General features: G+C 38.2%; 1 protein-coding gene across 1 annotated transcript in view; it reads left to right on the top strand.

Annotated features, from left to right (window-relative positions):
- CDYL2 (chromodomain Y like 2) overlaps nucleotides 1–23,920 on the top strand; it is a 62,857-nt gene that overhangs the window by 2,644 nt on the left and 36,293 nt on the right. Inside the window, exons 3-5 of the mRNA XM_085306475.1 lie at nucleotides 161–459; nucleotides 4,855–4,986; nucleotides 7,085–7,256. Coding sequence (XP_085162601.1) covers nucleotides 161–459; nucleotides 4,855–4,986; nucleotides 7,085–7,256 — 603 coding nt within the window. The remainder of the gene's footprint in view (nucleotides 1–160; nucleotides 460–4,854; nucleotides 4,987–7,084; nucleotides 7,257–23,920) is intronic.

Below are 23,920 nucleotides of genomic sequence, written 5' to 3'. Positions count from 1 at the left end.
CGGGGGTCCTGCGCCGCCCCTCGCCGCGGCCGGGGTCCGAGTCGTGACCTGCGGCACCCCGCTCTCACGGCCGGGCGCTGGACAAGCCCAGCCGCGCTCGCTGCGCCGGGGCACACGGCAAGAGAAAACAGACCTTTTTTATTTATTTTTTTTAAAAAAGGAAGACCTGACTCTGGTGGTTCAAATATCTACCTCCAGTGCATGGAACCGAGGTGGAACTCCACCATCTACACAGCCCACAAAGAGTAGATGTCCTGCACYAGCTCTTGGAGCAGGACACACCGTGGGCTCCATGCTCCCTGGTGAAAGGACAGTTGCTGCGCCGCTGCTGCCGTGGCTGCCGGGAGCGCGCAGTTCAAGGGCTACCACGAAAGCGATCGTGTTCTGGTTGGACCCGTGTGCCAATGGTTCGGTGCCGCTCAAACACCAGGGTACACTTGGTGTAGAGTTACTGCTGCGGTAGATGTGGTTGGACTTACCATCATTTTGATGATCTGGTTTAGGTTCCTAAGTGCAAAAATTGGAGGATCTGCTGGGTTTCACATAGACAAAGTTTTTACTTTGTCATGATATTTTAAAGTCTCTAACAAAGGTCACAGTTAAGGGATGACATTGCTCTATTCGGACTTTATTTCACTGAATGGGACTCAGACCTTCTTTGAAGTGGAAAGCACTTACACTCTCCTAAGTGGTGTTAAGTGCTCAGAAGCACATGATGATTTGAGTAGTATCATTGACCTTTTTCCCCACCATTTTGCCATAGTTGTCAAATGAGTTTGTAGTTGTAAGGATACTGTGTATCAACTATGTTACCGCTGGGACTCCAGCCTCGCCAGCAGGAGTTCTATGAAGAACAACCTTGACTGGCAAAAGTTAGTGATACAATTGCTTATTAGTAACTTTGGGGATGTGTAGAGAATCTTGCCTGGTTTGTCCAAGTTTTCCATATATGTCTGGATTAGTTCTGGAAAGAAATAAAACTAGAACCTCTTGGGTTAACRGTAGCCATGTTGTTTCAGCTCCTACTCATCGTTTAAAATTTCTGCTCTTTTAAGATCTTTGTGTTATTACAAGATGATGATGTTTGGCAACTGGATGTGGGCTGTGTGGCATATAGGTACAGCTGCTCAAGTAAATACATGGCAGGAAGATGTTGTGTGAGATAGCAGACTGCTGACCCGGGCAGTCAGTTTTCAGCCCAGTCATTTGCAGGCATTTGTCTGCAGCCGTTACTGGCTAAGCTGCAGACTGCACCAAGGCATTGTCAAGTGCTGTGGTTCAAAGACTCTGAATCACTTCCTCTCTTTGTTATTCCATTTGGACTAGTTTTGCTTATCATTGTGTAATATGGAAGAATTTATCTACCAGAACAGGTAAGTAGAAGTTTGGCTATTCATTTCTTGTTTGGGATGTTTGGCATTAATACAACCTTTTCAGCTGGGCGTGCTTTGTAAAGTCTTCATCTACCTGTCGGACACTGCAAAAAGTATATACAGGGCTCAAATTATCAATCTAGCTAYGTATTGCGTATTCACTGTGAAGTTCTTGTGACAGGGGCCAGAAGAAATGTCTAGAAAGTTGAAGAGTTTTTATGCTGAATAGGTAGCAAGTTTGCAGATGGTAGCTTTGTTTAAACAACAGCTCAGCTTTGCTTCTTCCCATCCCAGAAACCCAACCGCATCAAARGAACTCATTAGAAAGGAGCTCTTACAGGCTGGGATGTCCAATACCAGTTAGACCACACGTGAGATGAAGCTATTCCCACCAGCACTTTACGCTTTCAGAGCTGACACCTCATTTCTTGCTTGGATACACCATTGTTTTCTGTCCTTCTTTTCAATAACTAAAACATTATGAGGCTGGCAGGATGATCACTAAACAGTTTCAAGATTTTATCTTGAAATATGTTATTCTTCWGAATAATGTGGGGTTTACGGAAATATTTTAAGTCATACTACACTTGATTCTTCTTTGACTCCATTAGTAACACCTGAGTCCTTCAAGGTTTCTTACTGAACTTCAGCAAATGAGTCGGTGATAATTTTCTCTGCAATTGAGAGTGCTGGCTGCACTACTAGTGGCTGCAGAATTATTTTTGTTAGAGCTGACAGTGGTCCAGGAGTCAAGAAATTATTATTAAAAATAATAYATTTTAATACATTAAAAAGTAGAGGGTCCATTACCCACACTAAGTTTTGCTCATGTATTGGTGGCACTCAAGAAACTTAATTCGGTATGAAATTCACAGTTTTAGAAATAAATGTAACTATTTCTCCTATCAGTCCATCCATTTTCTATCGTTATGTTATTTTAGAAGATTTTTCTACCTTTTAAACTTAAAGATAAATTCAATGAATATCTTAATATTAAAGCTAATTAAGACCACAGACAAAATAACATCAGTGTTCTGTTAACTGGGTGCCTTTTTCCAGTTAGAAGTAGCTTTAAATCATCTGAAGTATGTCCTATTATATTACTTTTAGGACCATGAAATAGTTATCAATTTATTCTAGAAATTAAAGAATATGGGAATTCTGTGTTTACTAGTAGTCAGTTCTAGATTTGTGTATTAGAACCAGGACATCGTCCATTTAAATAGAGTAGCTTCCGCTATATATGAGAAGGTAGGTGTTAATTTTGAAAGAAAACCAAAATTTTTATTTTTGTGTAAATATAAAGACTTCTATTTTAACAACAAGAAATGTTGTATATATTTTAGTATAATTCCCAAGCTAGATAAAGTGCTACTTTGCTTGACTTCCATGTGCTTGGGACTTCAAGCTTTTCTGAGTCAGTGGAAAATTCATGGAATATTCCTCTGTCCTGTCCCCCCAAAAAAGAGATAATCTGTTAAATATTAAAGTGCTATGCTGCATATTTCTTAGAATTAACAAGCTAACAGTAAAGGACTAGCAAAAGGTCCTTTACAGACCTTTGCAGAGGCCTTTGTTAAGACATCCCTATTCTGCTTTATGATTCAAATATATTGTTGGATGCGTTGACAGAAAATCTCATTAATTTTGATAACAAACAAAAACAGTAATGTGTTTGAAAGTGAGCATCAATTTTGTTGATTCACATTAAAGTTTTTGTCACTGCTTTGGAGTAGTAACATTTTGAATTCTCCATCTTGAATTTGGTTCCCACATTATCTTCACTCAGATGGTTTACTCACAAAGGCTGTGATATTGAAATATATGACATGGTTTTACAGGAAAAAATATTTAATATGAACAGTGCACCTCATTTTTTTTCCTAGCACAAAGCATCCTGTTTAGTATAATAAAGTTCAACTTTATTGATGAATATGTAAGTTATCAGCATCTTAGAAATGCTCATGAAGCTGACACTTTTTCATTTAATACTTTGATTTTTCAAAATTTAGATAATAAACACAACTATACATTCAGGGACAATGATGTTGAAATCTAACATGTTATTTTAACATCGTGTTAGATTATATTACAACACCTTAGGGGAGTGATCTAAAGATTATAGCTAACTCTCTGAAATGGACTGTCACATGCATATATTTCTGGATCACAACAATAAAATCACTTTTAAAACTCAGCAATTTCTGCACTGAAGTGTCCTCTGGGAAAAATGACTTTTTTAAAAATGGTATCTTCCCATTAAAGTTATCTGATACCCATGGATAGGAGGCTTGCCCACCTTAGTGACAAGTCTCAATTAAATCTTATGTCTGTTTATACAGCTGTGTAAGAATGAGCTGCAGCTTATTTTAGCTCATGTGATCCTCCAGAAAGATAATTTATTTCCAGATAAGTTACAACATCACTCTTTTATACCTGCACTCAGGTACCAGCAAAGTCAAAACCTGAAGACAATATTGGCACTATTTGGCCTGCTGAATCCTTACTACATGTGCAAACACGCAAATCACAGAGAACACGGCTGAAGTTTTAGATAATAGGTTTAGTTTGAAGAAAGCTGAGTTTGGAAAATACCTTTTGTTTTACAAAGTGAGGAAATGCGAGTTTTTGAGCACTGTGGCTTTCCATCTTACATTTTTTTTTTAATGTAGTCACTTTTTAGAAGAGAGACATACTTAAACCTGCTTWCTGAAGACTTCTGGAAAGCAGGAATCTATTTTTAAAGTACCTGAAACATGTAACCTCTGTGGCAGAGCTGATTTGCAAGAAAACAGGATTTTTAAGGAAACGTTATTATTTCATATCAACTTAAATAATGATTTTACTGCCATAACAGTTCAGCATTGAGGGAACAGAGTGATGGCACAAGCAGAAAACAGGGACTTAAAGTGTGATGGTGGGGATACAGAACAGAGTTAAGCATCTGCTCCTGCTGCAGAATGGGAAGCTATGGATGCAATGCTGACTTCAGTAATACTAGGCATATTCCCAACCACTAAGCATCTGGTCGTCTTCAAGTAACACCATTGTTTTTTCTAGTGGAAAAGCTTTATCAACAACTATTTTGAAGAATCAGCTATTTATCCACACACTGTTATGGAACTATTAGCAAAATCAGTTTTTAGAAGACAACTGTACTCAAAATAAGGTAACTTGTGAGCAATGCTGTACTCAGTAGAAAACTTGCTGCTTCATGAAACTTTTCAGAATTTACTTCCAGGTTAGGTGTGGTTTGCATACAGTGCAATTTGCATGCAGGGCAGACAGTAGCCTTTAATCCTAAACTGAGCAATCATCTGGATGATAGATTAAACTGAGGTACAAAGCCCATAAGACAGAGTTAACCTGAGGCTCCTTCTATCCAAGTCCTACAGTTCCCTAAATTAAAAATATCAAGTGAGTTTCAAAAGCGTTACTGGGTAACTCTGGCAATATTCATTATCTTACCATGAAATTCCAGYGTCGAGCTGCACATGGAACATTACAATGCACATAATGACCGTCTTGTTTACCTGCAACGTCACCGTGCTACCACTACTCCAACTTCCTCATTACATTGTAAACTGGCTGGCATATTTGGGGATACTGAAAGGTAATTGATTTCTTACGCATGTTACAGTTTAGTTACAATCTTGGTGAAGTGCTTTATCTGGATCAAGTGTAGTTTGCCTCAAGAAGATACCCATCACAAGCATCTCTGGCTTGGAAAGGCTACTGAAAATAAACTCTGGAATGCACACGTACACCTAAATGTGTGCAACGAAGCCTTTCCCCCACCAAAGACACTGAACTGAACAGGGTTCCCTTCACTGTCCAGGTTCAGTGTTTCTCTTTACCTATCAGGATAAAAATGATGTAACTTTATGTAATGCTTTGTGAACGACAACCATATTTTATTTGGGATTTGGTCTTTAATTCGATATTAAAACCAGTCATAAAGCCATTATTTAGTAATTGTTTCTGAAAGATAAAATATTTAGAGAGAGACTAGTTCAAATAATAGCAAGATTTAAATGTGATCTAATATTGAGAGAAATTGGCTGGGGGTTTTTTACATCAATGGAGTAATTGTGATGGCTAACTATGCTGTAAATAGTGTTTCTTTGTCCATTCATTTGACTTTTAGCAGTGTTACAGTTYCTTGGCTCTGTACATTTTCATCAGTGCAATYCCTTTTTTTTGTCCCTCCCTACCCATGTACTTTTCAAAAAATTTTTGCAGTCCATTTTATGACTCTGGCATCTTGACACTGACCAAAAATATTAATTAAAAAGTAACCTGTTCTTTATGTCCAAACTATTGGAACAATATACTGCATCAGAGAGTGTACTATGAAATATTTATAATGTAAGGGGAACTGGTAGTGAGGTATATGAATGCTGGCTTGCTTTACATTCAGGAAAATAAGATCATTCTTCTGTTCTCCACAAAAGAAAAATTGTCCTTTTAGCCTGTTTAATACCAATGTCACATTCTCTTTGTTTATTATCAAAACTTCAGGCTGGCAATACTGAAAGGCTGAAGGAAAATGCACCTGCTTTTTTGATTACACAGCGAATACATAGGTTTTGGTATTATCTCATTATCAATCAGGATATAAAATAGTCAGGAAACTATTAGGTTTCTAAAAACTTTCTTGAGAGGTTGATGTGATTGACCTGTGTAGGAAGAAATGATTCTCTCTGAGGCTTACCAGTAAAAGAAGGGGGAATAGATTGACTATTACAGTATTATAAATAGTAGCAATGTGATCAGCAGACTACAACAAAACATTAGAATAAAAACAGCATAGAAAACATCTGTCAGAAGTCCACTTCTCTTTGAGAATAACAGTCGCCCCACTTGGACTTTGCTGGATTTCTTACAGACCACTCACAAAGCTCACAGCCCATTCCTTTACAGGGGCAAAACAGGGACAATGAGGATACTCTCTTCCATAATGCACTTCACTGTATTTATTTAGATTTGTGGATTTTATTCAGAATTCTCTTATAACAATGTAATCACTTACATCTGGTCAGCACCCAGGGGATTAAAAAGGAGGACCAGTAAGCCTGAGACCCATTGTATTCAAATTAATAGCACCTATAAAAATAAATTGAATCAGCAGATATATGGGTATATGTCTTGGTTTGGAGAAGAGTTAACATGACTTCTTAGAAGAAAATCACATCTCACAGATCTCTTAAAGTCAATGAACATATGGATAAGAAAAGTTCTGGCTGATGTAAATGGATTTTCAAAAAATCTTCTGATAAGATCCCAAAGGAGCAGCTGTTACTGAAAAAAAAAGGAGGATTGGTCATCTGGACTACTTGGTTCATAGAGAAGAACCAAAGGAAGCAATGAAACGAGGTTATGACAGAGTTTCCAAATATCAGTACTGGGACCTGTGCTATACAACCAAATTGTAAATTATTTGAAAATAATTGCATTTATTGCTGATAATTTACAGATTATTATTAGCATTGTCAAGAGGAAAGTTGACAGTGAAGAGCTGGATGATAAAATAGCAATTGAAATTCAGTGTTTATAAATGCAAGCTAATAATCAAGGGAAAAATAATCCTGACTATACATGCATAGCAATGAGCCCTTCCTACAGTAGCCATTACTATTCAGGAGAGAGATCTTGGAATCACTGTGGAAAGTTTTTGGGCGTGTCTATGCTAGGATTTTAACTTGGATCAGATGCTTTCTAAATGGATCTCCCTCTGATCCCCGTTTATCCACCTCGGCTCGCATCATGGAACAGTCTCGGAGAGCAGGGACTGCATTCCTTTCAGATGAAACTAAACCGGAAAATGTGTTCCAATTCCTAATGGGTATCCAGGCCATGGGACCAGACTACTGCTTATCAGAGGTTAACTTCCTGAGCTGTGTGTAGTGGAAATACCAGGTCCTCAACACCTATTGCTTCATTCTATAAGTTTGTTTCTACTTGCTAATCCAGATGCGGTCTTTGAAAAAAATCAGCTCAGTATTTAAGCACAGGCAAGCAGAATTTTGGTGTTATTAAAAAAAGAACTGAGAATGGAAGAGAAGAAAATCATCTTTACATCATTGGGGAATACCATTGTGCATCTTCAGTACTACAGCCATTTCAAGAACACAGCAGAACTAGAAACAACGCAGAGAAGGGCAAGTAAGGCATTGCAAGGTATGAATGACTGTCAGTGAAAAGGTATCTTATGATACCTCCCTGGCTGGCTGAAGAGGTGATTGAGGAAGATATGAATGGCATGGAAAAGACAAATGGGGATGATTAGTTAATCCAGTGATGAATGCTATTTCTTACTGCACAAGAAAAGACATGCAGCAAATAAAATGATCAGGCAAATAACTAAGACAAAAGCAGTAGTTCTTCACAGTATTTAAATCTGGGAACTCATTGTCACAGGATGTTGTGGAAGTCAAAACTATAAATGGTTTCAAACAATGGTAAAACAGCTTCTTGGAAGGTAGACACATTTAGACCTTCAGCACAAAAAATTCTTACACTTAATTTCCAGGAGCTAGGAGGGTAGACCAAGGACAGCACTTACCCTACAGAAGCTGTTTTCCTAAGCACCCAATACTATTTTCCATTAAAACATATAAAATGTTGAGCTAGATGGACCTGTAGTCTGACCCTCTATGGAAGTTCTTAGTTTTGTATATACAGCAGTCATTAAACAAATACAAGTATTGACTAAGATGTTGATATGGTCTGCAGAGATCACAAACATACTTGCCTGACAAATTGTGCTCTAGTATTTTCACAGATGATCACTGCTAATTAGGGGGTTCAGTCTCTGACACAGAAAAAAAAACAGTTTCTGTTTTAGAGACCTCACAGTCTAGACTTCCAACAAGAYAGAACAGGTGGAAGAAGCAAACAAAAGAGTAGAAGAATGGAGGAGGTTATGAAGTAATGTTAAAACAAACATTCAGGATGAAAAAAAAAGTTCTGACTCATTGCCATAGTCTGCCTAAAGCTGGGCTAAGAGGGATGGTGGTAAAATGATGGTAAACTAGAAAACATTTGAGTAAATGCATAGATTGAGGCAACTTCTCAGATCGTTGTTATTAGAAAGTTGCATTAATGAAAGAAAATACTTCTAATGATTGAAAATCGCCTTCTCCTACTTTATGAGGAAATCATTTCGAGATCTAAAAGAGCTTACTTATAAATTTAAACATTTTTATTTTTGGATGTTCTTCACAGGTTTCCCTAATGGTGTATAGGATTGTTAGGATACACTTATAATCTTTCAAGGTCTCATCTGAATGTAATTAAAAGAGCCACCAGCTTTCAATAAACCTACCAAATTGCTATTTTGTTATTTTCTTGCCTGTAAATGGTGATTACTAGTATAACGAAATAGTCTGATCTTTAACTGACAGGTTCTACTTGTCAAATTCTTTCAGATGCACCAAAATTAACTTTTTTTGACATCACTTTTTTTGACATCACTTTGCACTCACTACAATGACCAGTGGTGGTCTAAACTGTGATCGGATATCAGGCTTAACTATGAAGGCTTTGCTTAGGTATTGTACTAGTGTTAGTAATAAGAAGGGGATTACAAAACAAAGTATGACATTACATAGCTTTTTAGAAGACTATTTTGTTAAATTGGTTTGACTGTGCTAATGAACTTCCCTTGAAACGGAATACAGTTGAAATTTGCTCCAATAATATTTTTGAAATTTAAATTAAATATCTGTTAAATATCTTCCCTTTCTGGAGGGGGTGCTGTTTAGCAGAATACAAAATCACATTATTACATCAATACACTTGATGAATTCTTCTTACAAAAATCTTTTCAAAAGTCTGTTTGTGATAGGTTATGAGGTGTTTTAGCACACAAAATCTGATAAGATGGTGCTGGGGAATTTCTGCTAAATACAGTTCATGTGGAAACAAAATGAACAGTAAAGCTTGCTGTATTTTCAAACTCTTAAAATGCAAAAGATATTGGTCACAAAGTTTTCGGTGACATGTTTGCAGTCCCGTGCAAACATGAATGTATTTAGGATGATACAGTGCGAGAAGGCCGCCTTCAATGAGAAGTGGCTGAATTTGATTGCTTCTAACTAAGCAGACAAAGTAACAACGTTCTTGGTCCAGTTATGGCAAGATGTAATAGTGTTGGTCTAAGTTAAATAGCAACGTATGTCAAGTATCAAAATTCATCATAGGAAAGAGGATCGAGACATTCTGCATCACAAATTAAATACCAGCAATTATAGGAAAAAATACATTTATAAACAAAAATGTTTCTGCAAAACTCCAAGGGAAAGAACCCAGAAGTTCCTGAAACAATAAATAATGGTGATCATGACTGATGAAGAACAACTGAAACTTTACAATTTGACTGCAGTAACTGGAAACTGGATTATAATAGAATCTGGGTGCACAAACTCAAATTTTTCACAAAAATGTTAAAATAGCTGAAAAGCAGCTTCCACTCTTGTACAATTAAACACTGCCACTAGTTCATAATTTTCTTCTGTGCTGAAATGTCAGAATAAGAGTCAGAAAAGGAAACTGTAGCGATGATGGGGAGCATGACAAAGTTTTATCCAAGTAATAACTACTATATACCTAATACTACTAATATGCTATCAATAATAGTAATACATAATAATAATTAATACATAATTGTATAGTTGGCAAGTTACACCATAGCATAGAAACAATGCTAAACTGGAAACTGAAGGAAGTAATAGGTATCAGCTTCAGATCTCCGGCAGCAGCAGAGCAGAAGTGAGCACTTCCTAGTAAAAATCTTTGTGTATTTAGTATTCCTTGGTAGTTGCATACCAATGGAGCTAGACAGGAACAGTTCCCTATGGATGTATAAGGCACCAACGATGCAGACCAAGACATCCTGAGCAGAGATTACAGATTTAAAATATATAGGGCTACGAAGATGATCAGAGGAATGGAGCATCTCCGCTACTAGCAACGGCTGCGAGAGCTGGGCCTCTTTAGCCTGGAGAAGAGAGGACTGAGAGGGGATCTTATCAATATCTACAAATACCTTAAGAGGGGCTGTCAGGAGGATGGAGCCAGATTTTTTTTCAGTGATGCCATGCGACAGGACAAGAGGCAACGGGCACAAACTGAAACACAGGAAGTTCCACCTGAATATAAGGAAGAACTTCTTTACTGTGAGGGTGACAGAGCCCAGAGAAGTAGAGGAGTCTCCTGCTCTGGAGATATTGAAAACCTGCCTGGATGCAACCCTGTCTAACATGATCTAGGTGATCCTTCTTGAGCAGGGGGGCTGGACTAGATGATTGCCAGAGGTCCCTTCCAACCTCAACCATTCTGTGATTCTGTGATATACTTTTTTTGCTAATATGGAGAAAATTAAAATTTTGAGGGTACAAGAAAACAAACAGGATCTTGAAACTACTCTGAATGCATTAAAGAACACACCACAGAACACAAAAGAGCCAGAGGATAAAATTTAACAAATGCAGTTTTCAAAGGAGCAAGAAATTCAGTGAGCAGTGGAAGGAAGCCCAAAAATCCATGGGTTTGGAGAATCTTAAGAGATACTGACCTGCAAGGACTAACGAGCCTCAGAGTAAAACTCCTCTGAAGGAAAAAATGAGCAATAAACAACAAGCTGTGTTCTGCATGGTTTCTTAAGGGGCATCACAGAAGTTTGAGGGTTACAACTTATTTTTAGGAAATGATGAAGGGGATGAGAAAATAGCAAGAAATAGTAGATGGAAATGGCAACCCATCAATGAGTGAAGAAAGAGACTAGATCTTTACAGCAGAAATGCAGTATGACTTCATTTCTGTCTTGTATATATATATATAAAAACAGAGAATGAGTCTTAGTCAAGTATAAAATAGGCAATTCAGATGGAAAAACTTTCTAAAATGCTGAATGGCCTAATAATGTCTTATGTACAACAGAAGCCCCAGTCCTCTGTGCAAAAGCTGCACCGAGAACCCCAGAGAAGCTGTGTTTGGTAACACTGTTTTGGTACTGGGGAATTTGTGTGCTGGTGAATTCATATATTGGGGAATTAGCTTATTTCTTATTTCAACCCACAGAAATACTCTGTTTCTTATCAGGATAAAAAAGATGAGGGAAACCAAAGTATATAAATGCACCATCAGCCTAAGTGCCAGGCAGGCTGCCTGTGGAACCTGCCAGCAGCTAAGGGGTAGGAGAGTGCTCTGCCCCTCCTGTGTCCCCAGCACGCAAGGATCGTGTTGATGCTCTTGGAAGCAGGTTCATCCATCTCCTGCCTGCTTTTCTTCCCCTGCTGCCTTCTCCCCCGCAATAGATGGCTTCTGGTGCCTTTCCCATGCACTGGCATGCCCTTGCATCAGATGACAGATTAAAGCCAGAGTGCCAAGGTGGCCTTGTCATCTCTCCCTGCTGACTAAGGCCTACACAAACAGTATGTTGCATGACATTTATCAAATGGATCAAGATAACAAAAATTGCAAGCTAACAGGAAGACTCCTTGTTGTGTTGTGTTTTTTGTTTTTTTCTTGTACACATCACATGCTTTGGATTCTTATTCTCACCAGTCTTTTGTTAGACTGATAGCATGCACTTCCACCAAAGAACACCCCTGCTTGGTGTGTGGACTGCCAGTCATAGTTCATAATCTTATAGGAATTGTTGTTTTTACTGCCTCAGAAAGCATCAAGGAATTGATGGAAGACTGTTTCTCTTAGTTGAGTAACATGTCCCCCAGCTTTGTCATGAGAGCCACAGAGGATGCCAGGTCCGTTCCCTACATTGCTTGACCATCCTACAGTCTGGCTTTCTGACATGACATTACTTACAGTATTTCCAGTGAGTGCCAGTGATAGCACTTCTCTCATAGAGGTGGTGTCAAATATTGCAGTATGTGCATGGTTTCCAGTTATTGACAAGCTGCTGTGGGCTGTGATTTGAATTGTTCCACAACTGTCCTGCTGTTATTTTCTTTGCTACATCTACTCATATCAAAAACCACTGACAACCTGCTATGTTTAGAAGACAACGACAGGTCTCTTTTTAACATGAACTGGACCTTCTATTTGTACCATGAATAATGCAGTTTTTCTCATGTGCTGTTAACTGCTGCTCTTGTAGCCTGTTTAGTATACATGAAGTCTTGCTTACTGAACAATTAAAATGTGTAGGCTACTCTTTTACCTTGGATATGCAACCATCCTCCATTGCTGTTTTTATCTTCACCCTTTGATTTTCTACAGTCCCTTTCAAGATATGCATCCAAAGCACAGTTCATAAGCCAAGGAGAACATTCTTTAAAGCTATTATATCCCCAAGGCACAAGACAGAATTCCTTGGGTAATTGCTGTAGTTTCTTCCTTAACATAACACTTCTGTCAAATTTCTAGTTTCCTATATTAAACTCTTAAGTTTTTGTGCAGTTCAGAACAGCTTTAACAGCACTTTCCCTAAATACCTTTCTTACCTCCTGTCCACTTGCTGTTGCTCCTACTACCTCCAAAGACAGCCATTCCAAGATCAAAAGCATCTCCACTAATCACAGGCTGAAATCTAATGGCAGCTGAGCTTTCAAAGGGCAGAGCCATGCGCTGAGGGTGTTTTTTTAGTACTGAGCATCACAAAGGTCTATTTTGAATTTCTATTTAAATACATACATATATTTAAATGTATGCATGAAGGGGTACTTGGGATTGTCTAGTGGATATTTAGTGTTTGATATATCACTTATTCAATATTTGTAACGCAACCTGAGTAGTAAGCCTAAAGGTTAACAGGGGAGCTCCATGGTAAGCCTCAGCTCTAACACAGGAACTGATAGCAAGACCTATGTTTTTGTTCCCCCTCTGATTATACAGCAGCGTAATACTGCTTTGCACTACCAAATGCAGTGTAACTGAACCAGACAGAAGACAACYACGACTGTTCTACAGTCTGTTGTTGTTGTTGTTTTCTTCTGCAGTGAATAGTCTTTAGCTTCTTTTTCTGAGACAGTTTCTTGAAATTGTGACTCAAACAGAGACATCTCTGAACGGGGTGAACCAGTAGCTGCAGCACTTCTGGGACAGAAACTGCAAACTGTTAGGAGAACGTTCCCCTTTTCAAACATGGGGGCAGCTGCTTTCGATCTGTGGCTTCTTGCTGCTATTGTGCAAGGGAACAGCACTCTGCAAGTTTCAGGAGCCACAACAGAGAGTAAGTAAAGCTGGGGCTCATTTAGGACTGGGTGTTACTTTAATGAACTTAATAAATCCTATCAAGAACTGAGAGTTTTTCTAGAGTTCTCAGTCCTGCAAAGCAGCAATTTCTGTCTGACCTCCGAGCCTTGCACACCCTGGACCCTACAAAAACTGCGCCTGGTCTAAGCAGCATCAATTCAGCAATACCAGTAACCCTTGTGCAAGCAGTTCCCCCACTTCAGCAGCTTGTTTTCAGCGTGAAGTTGATTAGACTTGCTCTGAGCAGGGTTTAAATGAGTCTGCACTGCAAATGGCTTCCTCAGCACCAGGTCACCACGACAAGGTGACAGGAGTCTGGTGGTACACAACACACTCATGCAGAAACAAACTGGTTTTCATTGTGAAATAAATACCCATAGAAGATAAGAGGTTGGCATTTTTGTTAACCAAACACATCATATGGTTAAAACTGAATGTTAATATTGTTCTTGTAAAACATGAATGGCAAGGATTTGTTTCATGTGCTGTATGGATACTGCCCTTCAAAAGGCAAAACGCATCTCAGCACCATTTATCTAACTTTTAGGAAAGCAGGATAGAAAGAGATTTCCTAAGTCATTAATTCCAGAGTCACGGTTATCAACTCATCACAGTCAGCCACGTCATGTAATCACTCACATCAAGAGAGATGGTATCTGGATCAGACTCCATCTTAAAATGAGCAGGGTTCGCACCCTCTCCCTCTAAACTTAAAGGATGCTTCTGGAAAAGATTTCTAAGACCAGTCATGGTTAGGACTGAAAATGCACCGGAGGAAAGACTAAGCCAGCCAGCAAACTCTGATGCAGAAAAAACATTCACCATAGAAACCTAAAAATGACTCAGAATGATGAACTAGTTCATCCTTTCAAAAAGAAAGTACTATCATACCTATTTTCTGGCCACAGGGCAGTTTTGTTTACGGACATGAATTGTAAATTATATATTCTTGGTCTGTCTACTTTGGAACACTCAAAAAATTAAAAAAAAAAACTTTTATAAAATATTTCCGCGTGCTTTAATGCCAAAAGCTGATAAGTATGGTAGATAAACCAAGAAAATTAAAAGCCCTAGGGCTAAATATTTTAATAAATGTCATTAGAAAAACAAAACTTGAACTAATCAAGTTGACCTTGCTTTTTAATGTGCTGGAGAGATTGGGTTGTGCATAACTCTGAGTATAGCACTGTTTAAATAACATATCAGAATCTACTGGTGGTGTAATGCTTTGTGACTTCTGCTAAGGCATAATCTATAGCTTTCGAAACAGATGATTAGGTAAAGATCTGATATACTAGGTTCTCCTGTTACTTAGGGGAATATATAATTTACAYATATTTAAAAAATTAATGTTATACTACTGTCTGTTAAAGTCATCTTTCCTTTCTTTTTCTGAAGCCCCTTTAAAAGGATTTTCAGGTATCTAAAAATAGAACAGAAATACCTGCGGGCCTGGTTCTTAAATGAAAATATTCACAGCTTCCCAGACTTTCATGGTGCAAAAGGTCGTGGTGGTCTAATCTACTACAAAAAAAATGAAGGCACCCTGGAACACAACAGAATTGTTATGCCATTCCTTACAATAGATCTGTGCTGCTCATTTTTTTGTGTGCAGCTCAAGGAACGACTATATTTCCCATGTGACATACACATAGGACAGTCACTTTTGTCACAAGCAGGGACATACGATTTAGGCAGTATATGTCACTCCTAATCCCAGACTCGCTCACTGAGCTCTGAAGGCTCTAAGGAACCTCTTGGTGTGCGCTCAGCCCTCTCCATGTGCTTCCCAGCCATCCCCTGTCTTTACGCTCCTTTGTGGAGTTTGCCCGGATGCTGCCGGCACTCGGGAAGTCTTCTGGCAGCCCCACAATCCCGCTGCCCAGCTCCAGCCCTCCGCTACCTCTCTGTGCTGCCTATGGCTATAGGGAGGCCGAGAAAGGGAGACAGGCTGTCCTCAGCTTTGTCTCTGTCTTGGAAGACTTGGCTTCACAATCAAGAAGCTCTATACGTATTTTAAGGCCAGGGAAGCGTAGCTGATATACTTTAATCAGTGAATTAAAATAACATTCATACTAAGCTGCCCTGAACAAGTGAACTCACGTACCACTAATGCAAACTATTTACTGAATTTGCCCCATGGAGTTCCCTGATCTCTGAAATGCAGAACTGGGTTCTTTTACTAGAAGTTGATTCACCAGTCATGAATTTCATTTCAGAAAATGATGTAATTTTTGCTTGTTGGTTCGCTGTCTGCTCTGAAGTGTGACAACAGCTTTTTTACATACCCCAACAGTCTCAACAAACTTTCATAAGAGATTGAGGGTAGAGAAGAAAGTGTTGTTCCTTCTTCATTTCCCTCAACACATTTTATGGTGAGTCACTTGTGTCTAGTGAATGCTTTCGAAGGTCAGCCCAAACAACGCCCTTCTTATTTTGGGGCACATGTATGCAAAGGATACCAACCCTGGCATCTTGCGAGATAACAGGTCTTGAATGCACTTTACCATGATAAAAAAATTAACAAACCTACCAAATTCAAAGCTTTTAAACTCACTCCTTATGTYTGATTAGTGCTTTATATGCGTCCTTTCAAAACATTCCTAAAACAACTACTTGCATTCTAATTGGTTTAATTATTATTTTTGAACATGTAGCGTGTATTTTTAAAAGCTGRACGCTAAAACATTTTTATTCTTTAAAGGCAGATTATTACTTTTTACAGCATGTGTAACTTTCATACATGACTTCGTTTTAAGGTTTTGCACTTATATTAATATAAGTGCAAAATATAAATAAATTCAAACAAACATTTAGCACTTGGATTTTTCACAAACAAACAAGAAAATTCTTGTCCTGTTTCAGAAGGACAGGCTACATATTTATGCAGATACAAAGCAGTYTGTAGACAGATGTGGGCAATTATATAGCTATACGCAATAATCCAGTGTAGCATGGGTGAAACTGTTCTCTTTGTCCATATGACTGAACACATGGATAAAGATTTAAGACAGTAAGTAAGTAATAAACTGTTTTTGCATAGCCAGATARAACAGGGGCACAGAGCTGAACATTGAGTATTTTCCTTTTACGTAAATTTTACTTTGTCTTTGGTCAAAATTGCCCCACCTTTAAAAGGTACATTATTTTCTTAAGCAATAAAACAAAGAAAACAAGTGACTGGTACTAATCTCGAATGCAAATATCATAGTTTCTGTACATAATAAATATGTTCTTCCTCAAAATTGTACAAAATTTATGATTTTGAACTTTAAGCACAGGTGATGAACACTTGGGATGGAGTTTTAGATTATGGCTTCTGAAGCAGCTACAAAATTTTAGACTGAGCCATCACATTAGCACCCAAATTTTATAAAACTTAAGAAATATGGAGACCATCTGTTCAGTTAGGTGCAAACTCCTTTGCAGGATTAAAGGTTTGGAAAATTAAACTAGCTAACAAAGACATAAAGGAGCCAGTGGCTGGAAGTTTACCCTACGTAAATTAGAAGTTAGATGCCTTTTCAGCATTAAGGTTATCACATTTTGTTTATAGCACTTAGGAAACTTCACTAACAGCAATGGTGCACTTTCTGCGAATCATTTCAAATTAAGATGCAATGATTTCCTAATAGATATGGTTTAACTAAATCAGAAGTTGGGAYTTGATGCAGARCAGCTGAATGAAGATTGTTCCTTTGCAACCTAARACAGGCTAGATGAATAGAATTGTTCCTTCTGGCCTTAAAATCTATGAATCTGTGAGTCTGTAAGTACTGCCGTGACAGATAAATCAYCAAGTCTGGGCCATCACACTGAAAAGGAACTTAGGTTCCTCTTAAATGAACAATACCACTTCTGGCGGCATGGTTACTTCTCTTCTTCTATGCATTTGTATATAAAGTTTATTCCAGCTCTGTGCTCTAGTTTTTGTCAAAATATTATCAAGAGGTTGAATATCTCCAAAGTTTTATAGTGACACACCAATATTTTGTCAAAAATAAAAAAATAGTGACAAAAAATTGGGATACCATGTTGTACATTCTGAAGCTTCGTTACTATTTTAATAGGTTTGTATTCTTAGTTTTCAGACTTTTACTACACAATAAACACACCTAAAAACCTCAAGCTCAGACATGAGAGTCTTTTTCACCATTATTCTAGTGATCATCTAGTGAACACCCTATTAGTTTGGCATTTTAAATACAGGTTGAAAACCTATAGGTTTAGGAAAAACATGGTGACCAACTGTCCAAGASTGAATTCTAATGTGTGAATTGAAAATAAAGTGCATATCACTCTCATAGAATCATAGAATCAGTAAGGCTGGAAGGGACTTCAGGAGATCATCTAGTCCAACCTCCCTGCTAAGCAGGGTCATCTAGAGCATGTTAGACAGGGTTGCATCCAGGCGGGCTTTGAAGATCTCCAGAGAAGGAGACTGCACAACCTCTCTGGGCAACCTGTKCCAGTGCTCTGTCACCCTCACAGTGAAGAAATTCCCCCTCACGGTCAGGCGGAACTTCMTGTGCTTCCATTTCTGCCCATTGCCTCTTGTCATGTAGGAGAAATTTCACTATTTATAATGTTACAATTAACAAACCATCTCATAATCTAATTCTTTAGAATTAGAAATGTTCTCACTTTACATGCAGCATATTTAGATTATTATAGGATGCCATTCTTTGAACATCGTATGACCAGTATGACCCTACGACTACTTACATGATTAGATGTTTTATTGCTGACTTATGAATCCTTTAACTAAAGGAACATTAGACAGGGGAAACACCCTGGATCTTAGAACACAAACTTGGGGGTAGAAGAGAGCCTGAAAAATCTCTTCAATGTATAATAATTACCATAAAATTTTTTTGAAGCGAAACAGATTTTTATGTTGAAGAAAAAATGCAGTTACATTCCTTAAGCAAAACTGAAGTGACTTACTGATTAACTTGGACAGGACTCTCCATTGTTACAATCTGTGGAATTACAAGGTTTTAAAGAAATAAGGAATTACAACAACAAACAGTTTAAAGTGGAAGATTTCAGATGTTCTGTTTGTCATCTTGAAAAAAAAATATTTGATATTATATGGCCATCAGAGGAAGTTACTAAAAACCTAAAGAATGCTCATCTGAGTAAGATAAATTTCCAACAAAATGCAGGAGACGCACAGATGATTCGCATGCACTGTTCTCCCGCCCTGTCACCTTTAGAGAACTCCCTCTAGCAGGTAAAAGAAAATTAGTGAACTTCTCATTCTTCTTTCCCCAATGGCTCTCATCTAACTAGCATATATCCTTGTGTTGAAAAACATCTCAGATTCCCTTTAAAAGTAACTCACAGATTTAAACTTGCCTTTTAAAACCTGCACTGACTACTTGTAATTGTCTGCATTAACAGAATCAACAAGGCAGAAATTGTAAAGATAACGTCGCATGCGATACTGCATGTTTTGTATTTGCCCTGTACTGCACAGTATGTATTTTGAACACTGCACGTGACATTCAACAGCCAAGGGCAAGGTCTTTTCCTGAATAATACTGTATTTTTACAGTGCAGAACCAGCATCTTTGCTTTCTATGCTCACCAGCAATAGTGAACACTGATCTGACAGCTAGTCCATATTGGATTTTGTTACCAGCATATTCTGACCATTTCATCCAATGAACAAGTGGAATATTATGGCACACTACAAGTTAAAGGCAAATGCTCATTGTTCTAAGTTCTACCTGTTACATTATTAAATAACAGTAACGATCATTAGTATCCATCTAGTAGTATAGATTTGTACGGAAGTAATATTTCAGAATAATAATTGGGGAAGTACATACTCTCTAGGGAAATCCTCTGAKTATTTAAAGAAAAATTGTCACTTTCAGTGTAACTCATTCTGCCACGGCCACCTAAAGAAGATTTCTGTTTCCTTGGATTTAAAAAAAAAAAATTTAACCATGTGCATATCATCTTGAAACCTTCAATGCATCTCCATACATTTTACATTCTTATCCAGAAGTTTAGTTACTATCGCTATAAATATTCCAACAAGGATGAAGTTTATGTTCCTTATATTAGGCTGCAGCTGAAAAGTATAATAAAAGTAATTAATACTTCCCCCAATATTAATCAGTATTCTTGTTGAAAGAGTAAGCATGTAATACTCCTCCATCAGGGGTGTTACTGTTTATTTCTATATTATTTTTTCTATGTACACCTTTGTATCCAACTGCTCTTTGGAGCAAAGGACGGGTTGACATGGGATCAGAAATTCCATATGTAGTTCCAGAGCTGTCTGATCCGGATATATTCTTGTTCCCAGCAAAAGAAAATGGGTATTCATTGCATGAGTTTGCTACCAGTCCCACTATGCTAGGAACCTCTTGATCTTTCAGGAAACTGCACTGCACAAGCTACTAGTGAAACCGCTAAATACAAGCATCCGCTAGCATAAATACTAAATGCAGATATTTTGCATGAGTTAAATTATCTTCTTTTTCCCTATTTATATATGGTTCAGTTGGCTTCAAAACAGATTTTCTTCATCAAAATTTTCATTTTGTGGACTGATATACAAAAAAATTATTTCAGTGCRCCTTTCCCCTTTTCAACACCAGCTCTGAAATCACTTTGCAGAGAAGGTACTCTTTTCAGACAAGGCACATGACATGAATGGTTGAGGTGACAGGTAGACTAGAAACAGAAGCTCGAACTTGCCAGCCCCATGGAAGCAGCCTGTCCCYGGGAGCACTCTGTCACTATCTCCACAGAAACCTCCAGGATAAGTACAAGAACTTCTTGCACTTTTCCTTGTAGCTTTGTGGCAAGTGCACCGTGGTTTATCCTTCTTGAATTCAAAATGACTTTAATTCCTTCATATTGGATGAAGAGCAAATACACAGTCACTATCATGGAGCATGTTGTATGTTCACACCCCAATTCACCACACATTCACTTGTTCTGCTCATGCTGGAAATACTGAGAGTTCATACAAACACTGAAAATACAGATTATTAAACTGTAGCTTCAAATGGAGATAATTACTTCAGAATATATCTCATTTAGTGTAAAAAAATGCCTATTAAATGACTAAGAAAACATTCTTTTAAAACCTTTGTGATCAGCTGACCTTACTCCTCCAACCTCTCTCTCCCTATTATATCTCAGAGAATAGATGACTCTCTTGCAGTATGACCTCAGAGAAACAACTCCTGATGGTACCAGGTCAAGGCAAGAAGGAAGTTCGGAGCTGCTTGTGGGAAACTCCCTTCCAGCAGCCTAGTAAATATAAATTCAGCTTGACCGAGTCAGTTCATACACCTCCTTCCATGCACTGTAGAGAACTTAGTTCTCCAAGCAGAACTTCTTTTCCAAGTAGAAAAGAATTAATAAAGAATTAGTAAATGATCGGTAAACATTTTAAGCAAAAATTATATATCATAGAATCATAGAATAATTTAAGTTGGAAGRGACTTTTGGAGGTTATCTGATTCCCCCCCTCCCTTGCTTAAAAGAGTACCAACTTAATTAGGTTTCTCAGGGTCATGTCCAGTCAAGTTTTGAATATCTCCAAGGCTGGAGATGCCACTCTCTAAGCACCTGCTTCAGTGTTTGACTGTATCTATAGTTTGTGTTAGGACAGTTTGTGTTAGGGGTGATGGTGAGAATATTAGAAGACTATAATGGACTCATTAGAAGACTAATTAGGTGCTGGATTCATGACAGTCTCTGAACAATTTATTAGCCATTTGTTAACTCTCCTTTTCATAATTTCATAAACGATTTGCAAGTGAAATCTTAATATTCAATGTGACCCAGCAGTTTCTTAAATTAAAGCGTGAATTTAAGCTTCCATTCATAAACTACTTGGAAGTCTAGGAGTACCRATGTATGTTGGTCTCTGCACTAACCCTCACTTAATAATAAGCAGACAGCTGCAGCCTTCCACAGCTTCAGTTTGTGACTGGCATAGTGCCATGGAGGGAACATATACCAGCCTAATCCCAGTGAGACAAATGTAGGAATAAATCTAAGAAATCTTACATTTAGAAGAATATAGTGCCCCATTCTAGGGAGGCAAATGAACCCTTTGCCTCACCATTGCTGTGCATGCAGCTAGGAGCAGCTGAGGTATTAATACACCCGTCTGACTAACAAATGGATGGAAAATTTCCTAAGTAATATATTCACTACTTACATATTCAATACTGCTTCAAGCACAGACATTTCTAAATGGATCCTCAGCTTCATCAAAGTTCCTGTCTCACCCTGACACTTGGTACGTCTGTATGTTCAATCAACAGAAAGAGCAGACAACCATCAGCATGAAGATGTGGCCCAGGCTCCACTGTAACCCTTAGAGTAAACCCTTAGGCATTTTGAGCAGGATGACAAGATCTGTCCCTCCCTGCCTGAGAAACAACAGTGTTGTTCTTTGAGACCTCTGTGAACAGAGTAAAGGACTCCATTCCATAGCAAGCCCTATYGCTGGAAGTACTGCCAATGCTTTGCTGAAATCCTCCTCAGCAATAACCAGGATCTAAAAGAAATCAATTCATCTATTAAAAGAACTCAAGATTCATCAATTAACACTTCCTTAGCTTATGTGTATTACCAAGGCTGAGGTCAAAATCATCTTACAACAGGATCTAGGGCACAAGGACAGCAGGAAGGCAACCTGCCTGTCCCCTTTGGTGCATGCCACTCTGATACCACCTCCAGAGGAGACTCTCACGTTGCCAAAGGACTTCCATGGCAACATACAGCTTGGAGCCTGCCATGCAGTATGGTGCAGTCAGGGTCTGACTCATCACACACATATCCAACTTGTACAAGCACAGATGTGTTAGTGTCTTTCATCCACACTGTAAGCTAACTGTCCTCCCCACACAGACTCCATCTGATTGCTCCAAAACACACACTTACGTTAAACCAATGAATATGCTTTTATTGCTTTGCATCTCTGCGTTTGGAGCACCGTTGTCACTTTTTAAATGTAGATTTCTAACCAGCTACACTATGAGGCTTTTTCAGATGCATCAGTCTGATGAATGCTGACAGCTTTCATAAYTGCCTTTAGTACTGTCCATAACAGAGTTTGTTCCTTCTAGGCACTCATAGTAAGTTGGTTTTACACTGGACAAAATTCAGATCTCAAGCACACAAATTAAATCTGCAGTGAAAACTAGTGCAATAATTAAGGCTAGAATTTGGCCTACTGACCTTGCTCATCTGAATGATATCTCTGAGGGCACAATGGTGTATTATTCTTCTGCTTTGACAATTACGCTTTCATAGATAATTTTGGGAATTTTATGTGACATTTTTCTAGGATGTTGCACTGGTCTCCTGGATACTTACTTTAATTTCTGCTCATRCCATGCCATTAGGGTTGTCTAAAGCATGTTTCTTTTTTTCCTCTTTCTGCTCTACCTTTCTTTTTGGCTCATTTCTGTGTTCTGCCATCACATTATCTGCTATTTAATGGGGGAGCTTCATTTGTATAATGAAGAAAATGAAGAATTCTGCTGAATTCTTAAAGCAATCTTTGAGTTTCATGATTTTGCTTCTGTTATTAGCCCACTGCCTCACATACTGCTACCTCAGCTTTTCACTCAGAGGACCTCCCCTCAACTTTCTTCTGCTTTGTATGGTTATCTATTTTAAGCCCTTTCCTTATAAAACCTATCCCTGCATGATGTTATTCAGAAATTTGACTATTGCTACCCTGTCTGCCTGGATGATTCAGAGGGATACTGCTCTTCTCCAAACTATTCTAGAGTCGCATTCTATAGTCCTATCCTAATTTGGAGACAAAAAACGTTATATGGCTATGATTTATCTTTTCAGCATCTTCTTATCCCTGTCCAGCTGTTAATATAATATGGGCAGAGTTCTTCATTTTCCTCTCCCTCCTGTTTCAATCATGGTGGACAAAATATCATCCTCACTCACCTGCAGGCTTGTAGGTTGCGGCTTCATTTCACTAGGTGCTCTCTCAAATTTATTGATCATTTCAAAAATATTTGCTTCTCCCTGTGCACAGTAGCTATAAAACATATCTTATCACTCAAGATTCTTTACACATTATATCAAAACCTTGCTGTTCCACATCCCTTTTCTTTGAGTAACTACCACTTCAGCTGCTAGCCCTGAAAAGGAATCAGGATGTCCACCKCAGCTTCTACATCAGTGACACCTGCTCTAATTGTCCATTTGTCACATTTACAAACATAGCTTTAATTTTTCACAAGCTATCATTTCAATACAGGGCATGTTCCTTGATGATATTTGCAAAGCTATCACGTTGTTCTCTTTCAAATATCACT

Source organism: Rhea americana, unplaced genomic scaffold, assembly GCF_003343005.1.
Source record: "Rhea americana isolate MKP2758 unplaced genomic scaffold, rheAme1 scaffold_24, whole genome shotgun sequence".
Lineage (NCBI taxonomy): Eukaryota > Metazoa > Chordata > Aves > Rheiformes > Rheidae > Rhea > Rhea americana.
This window is presented reverse-complemented; position numbering and strand designations above follow the sequence as displayed.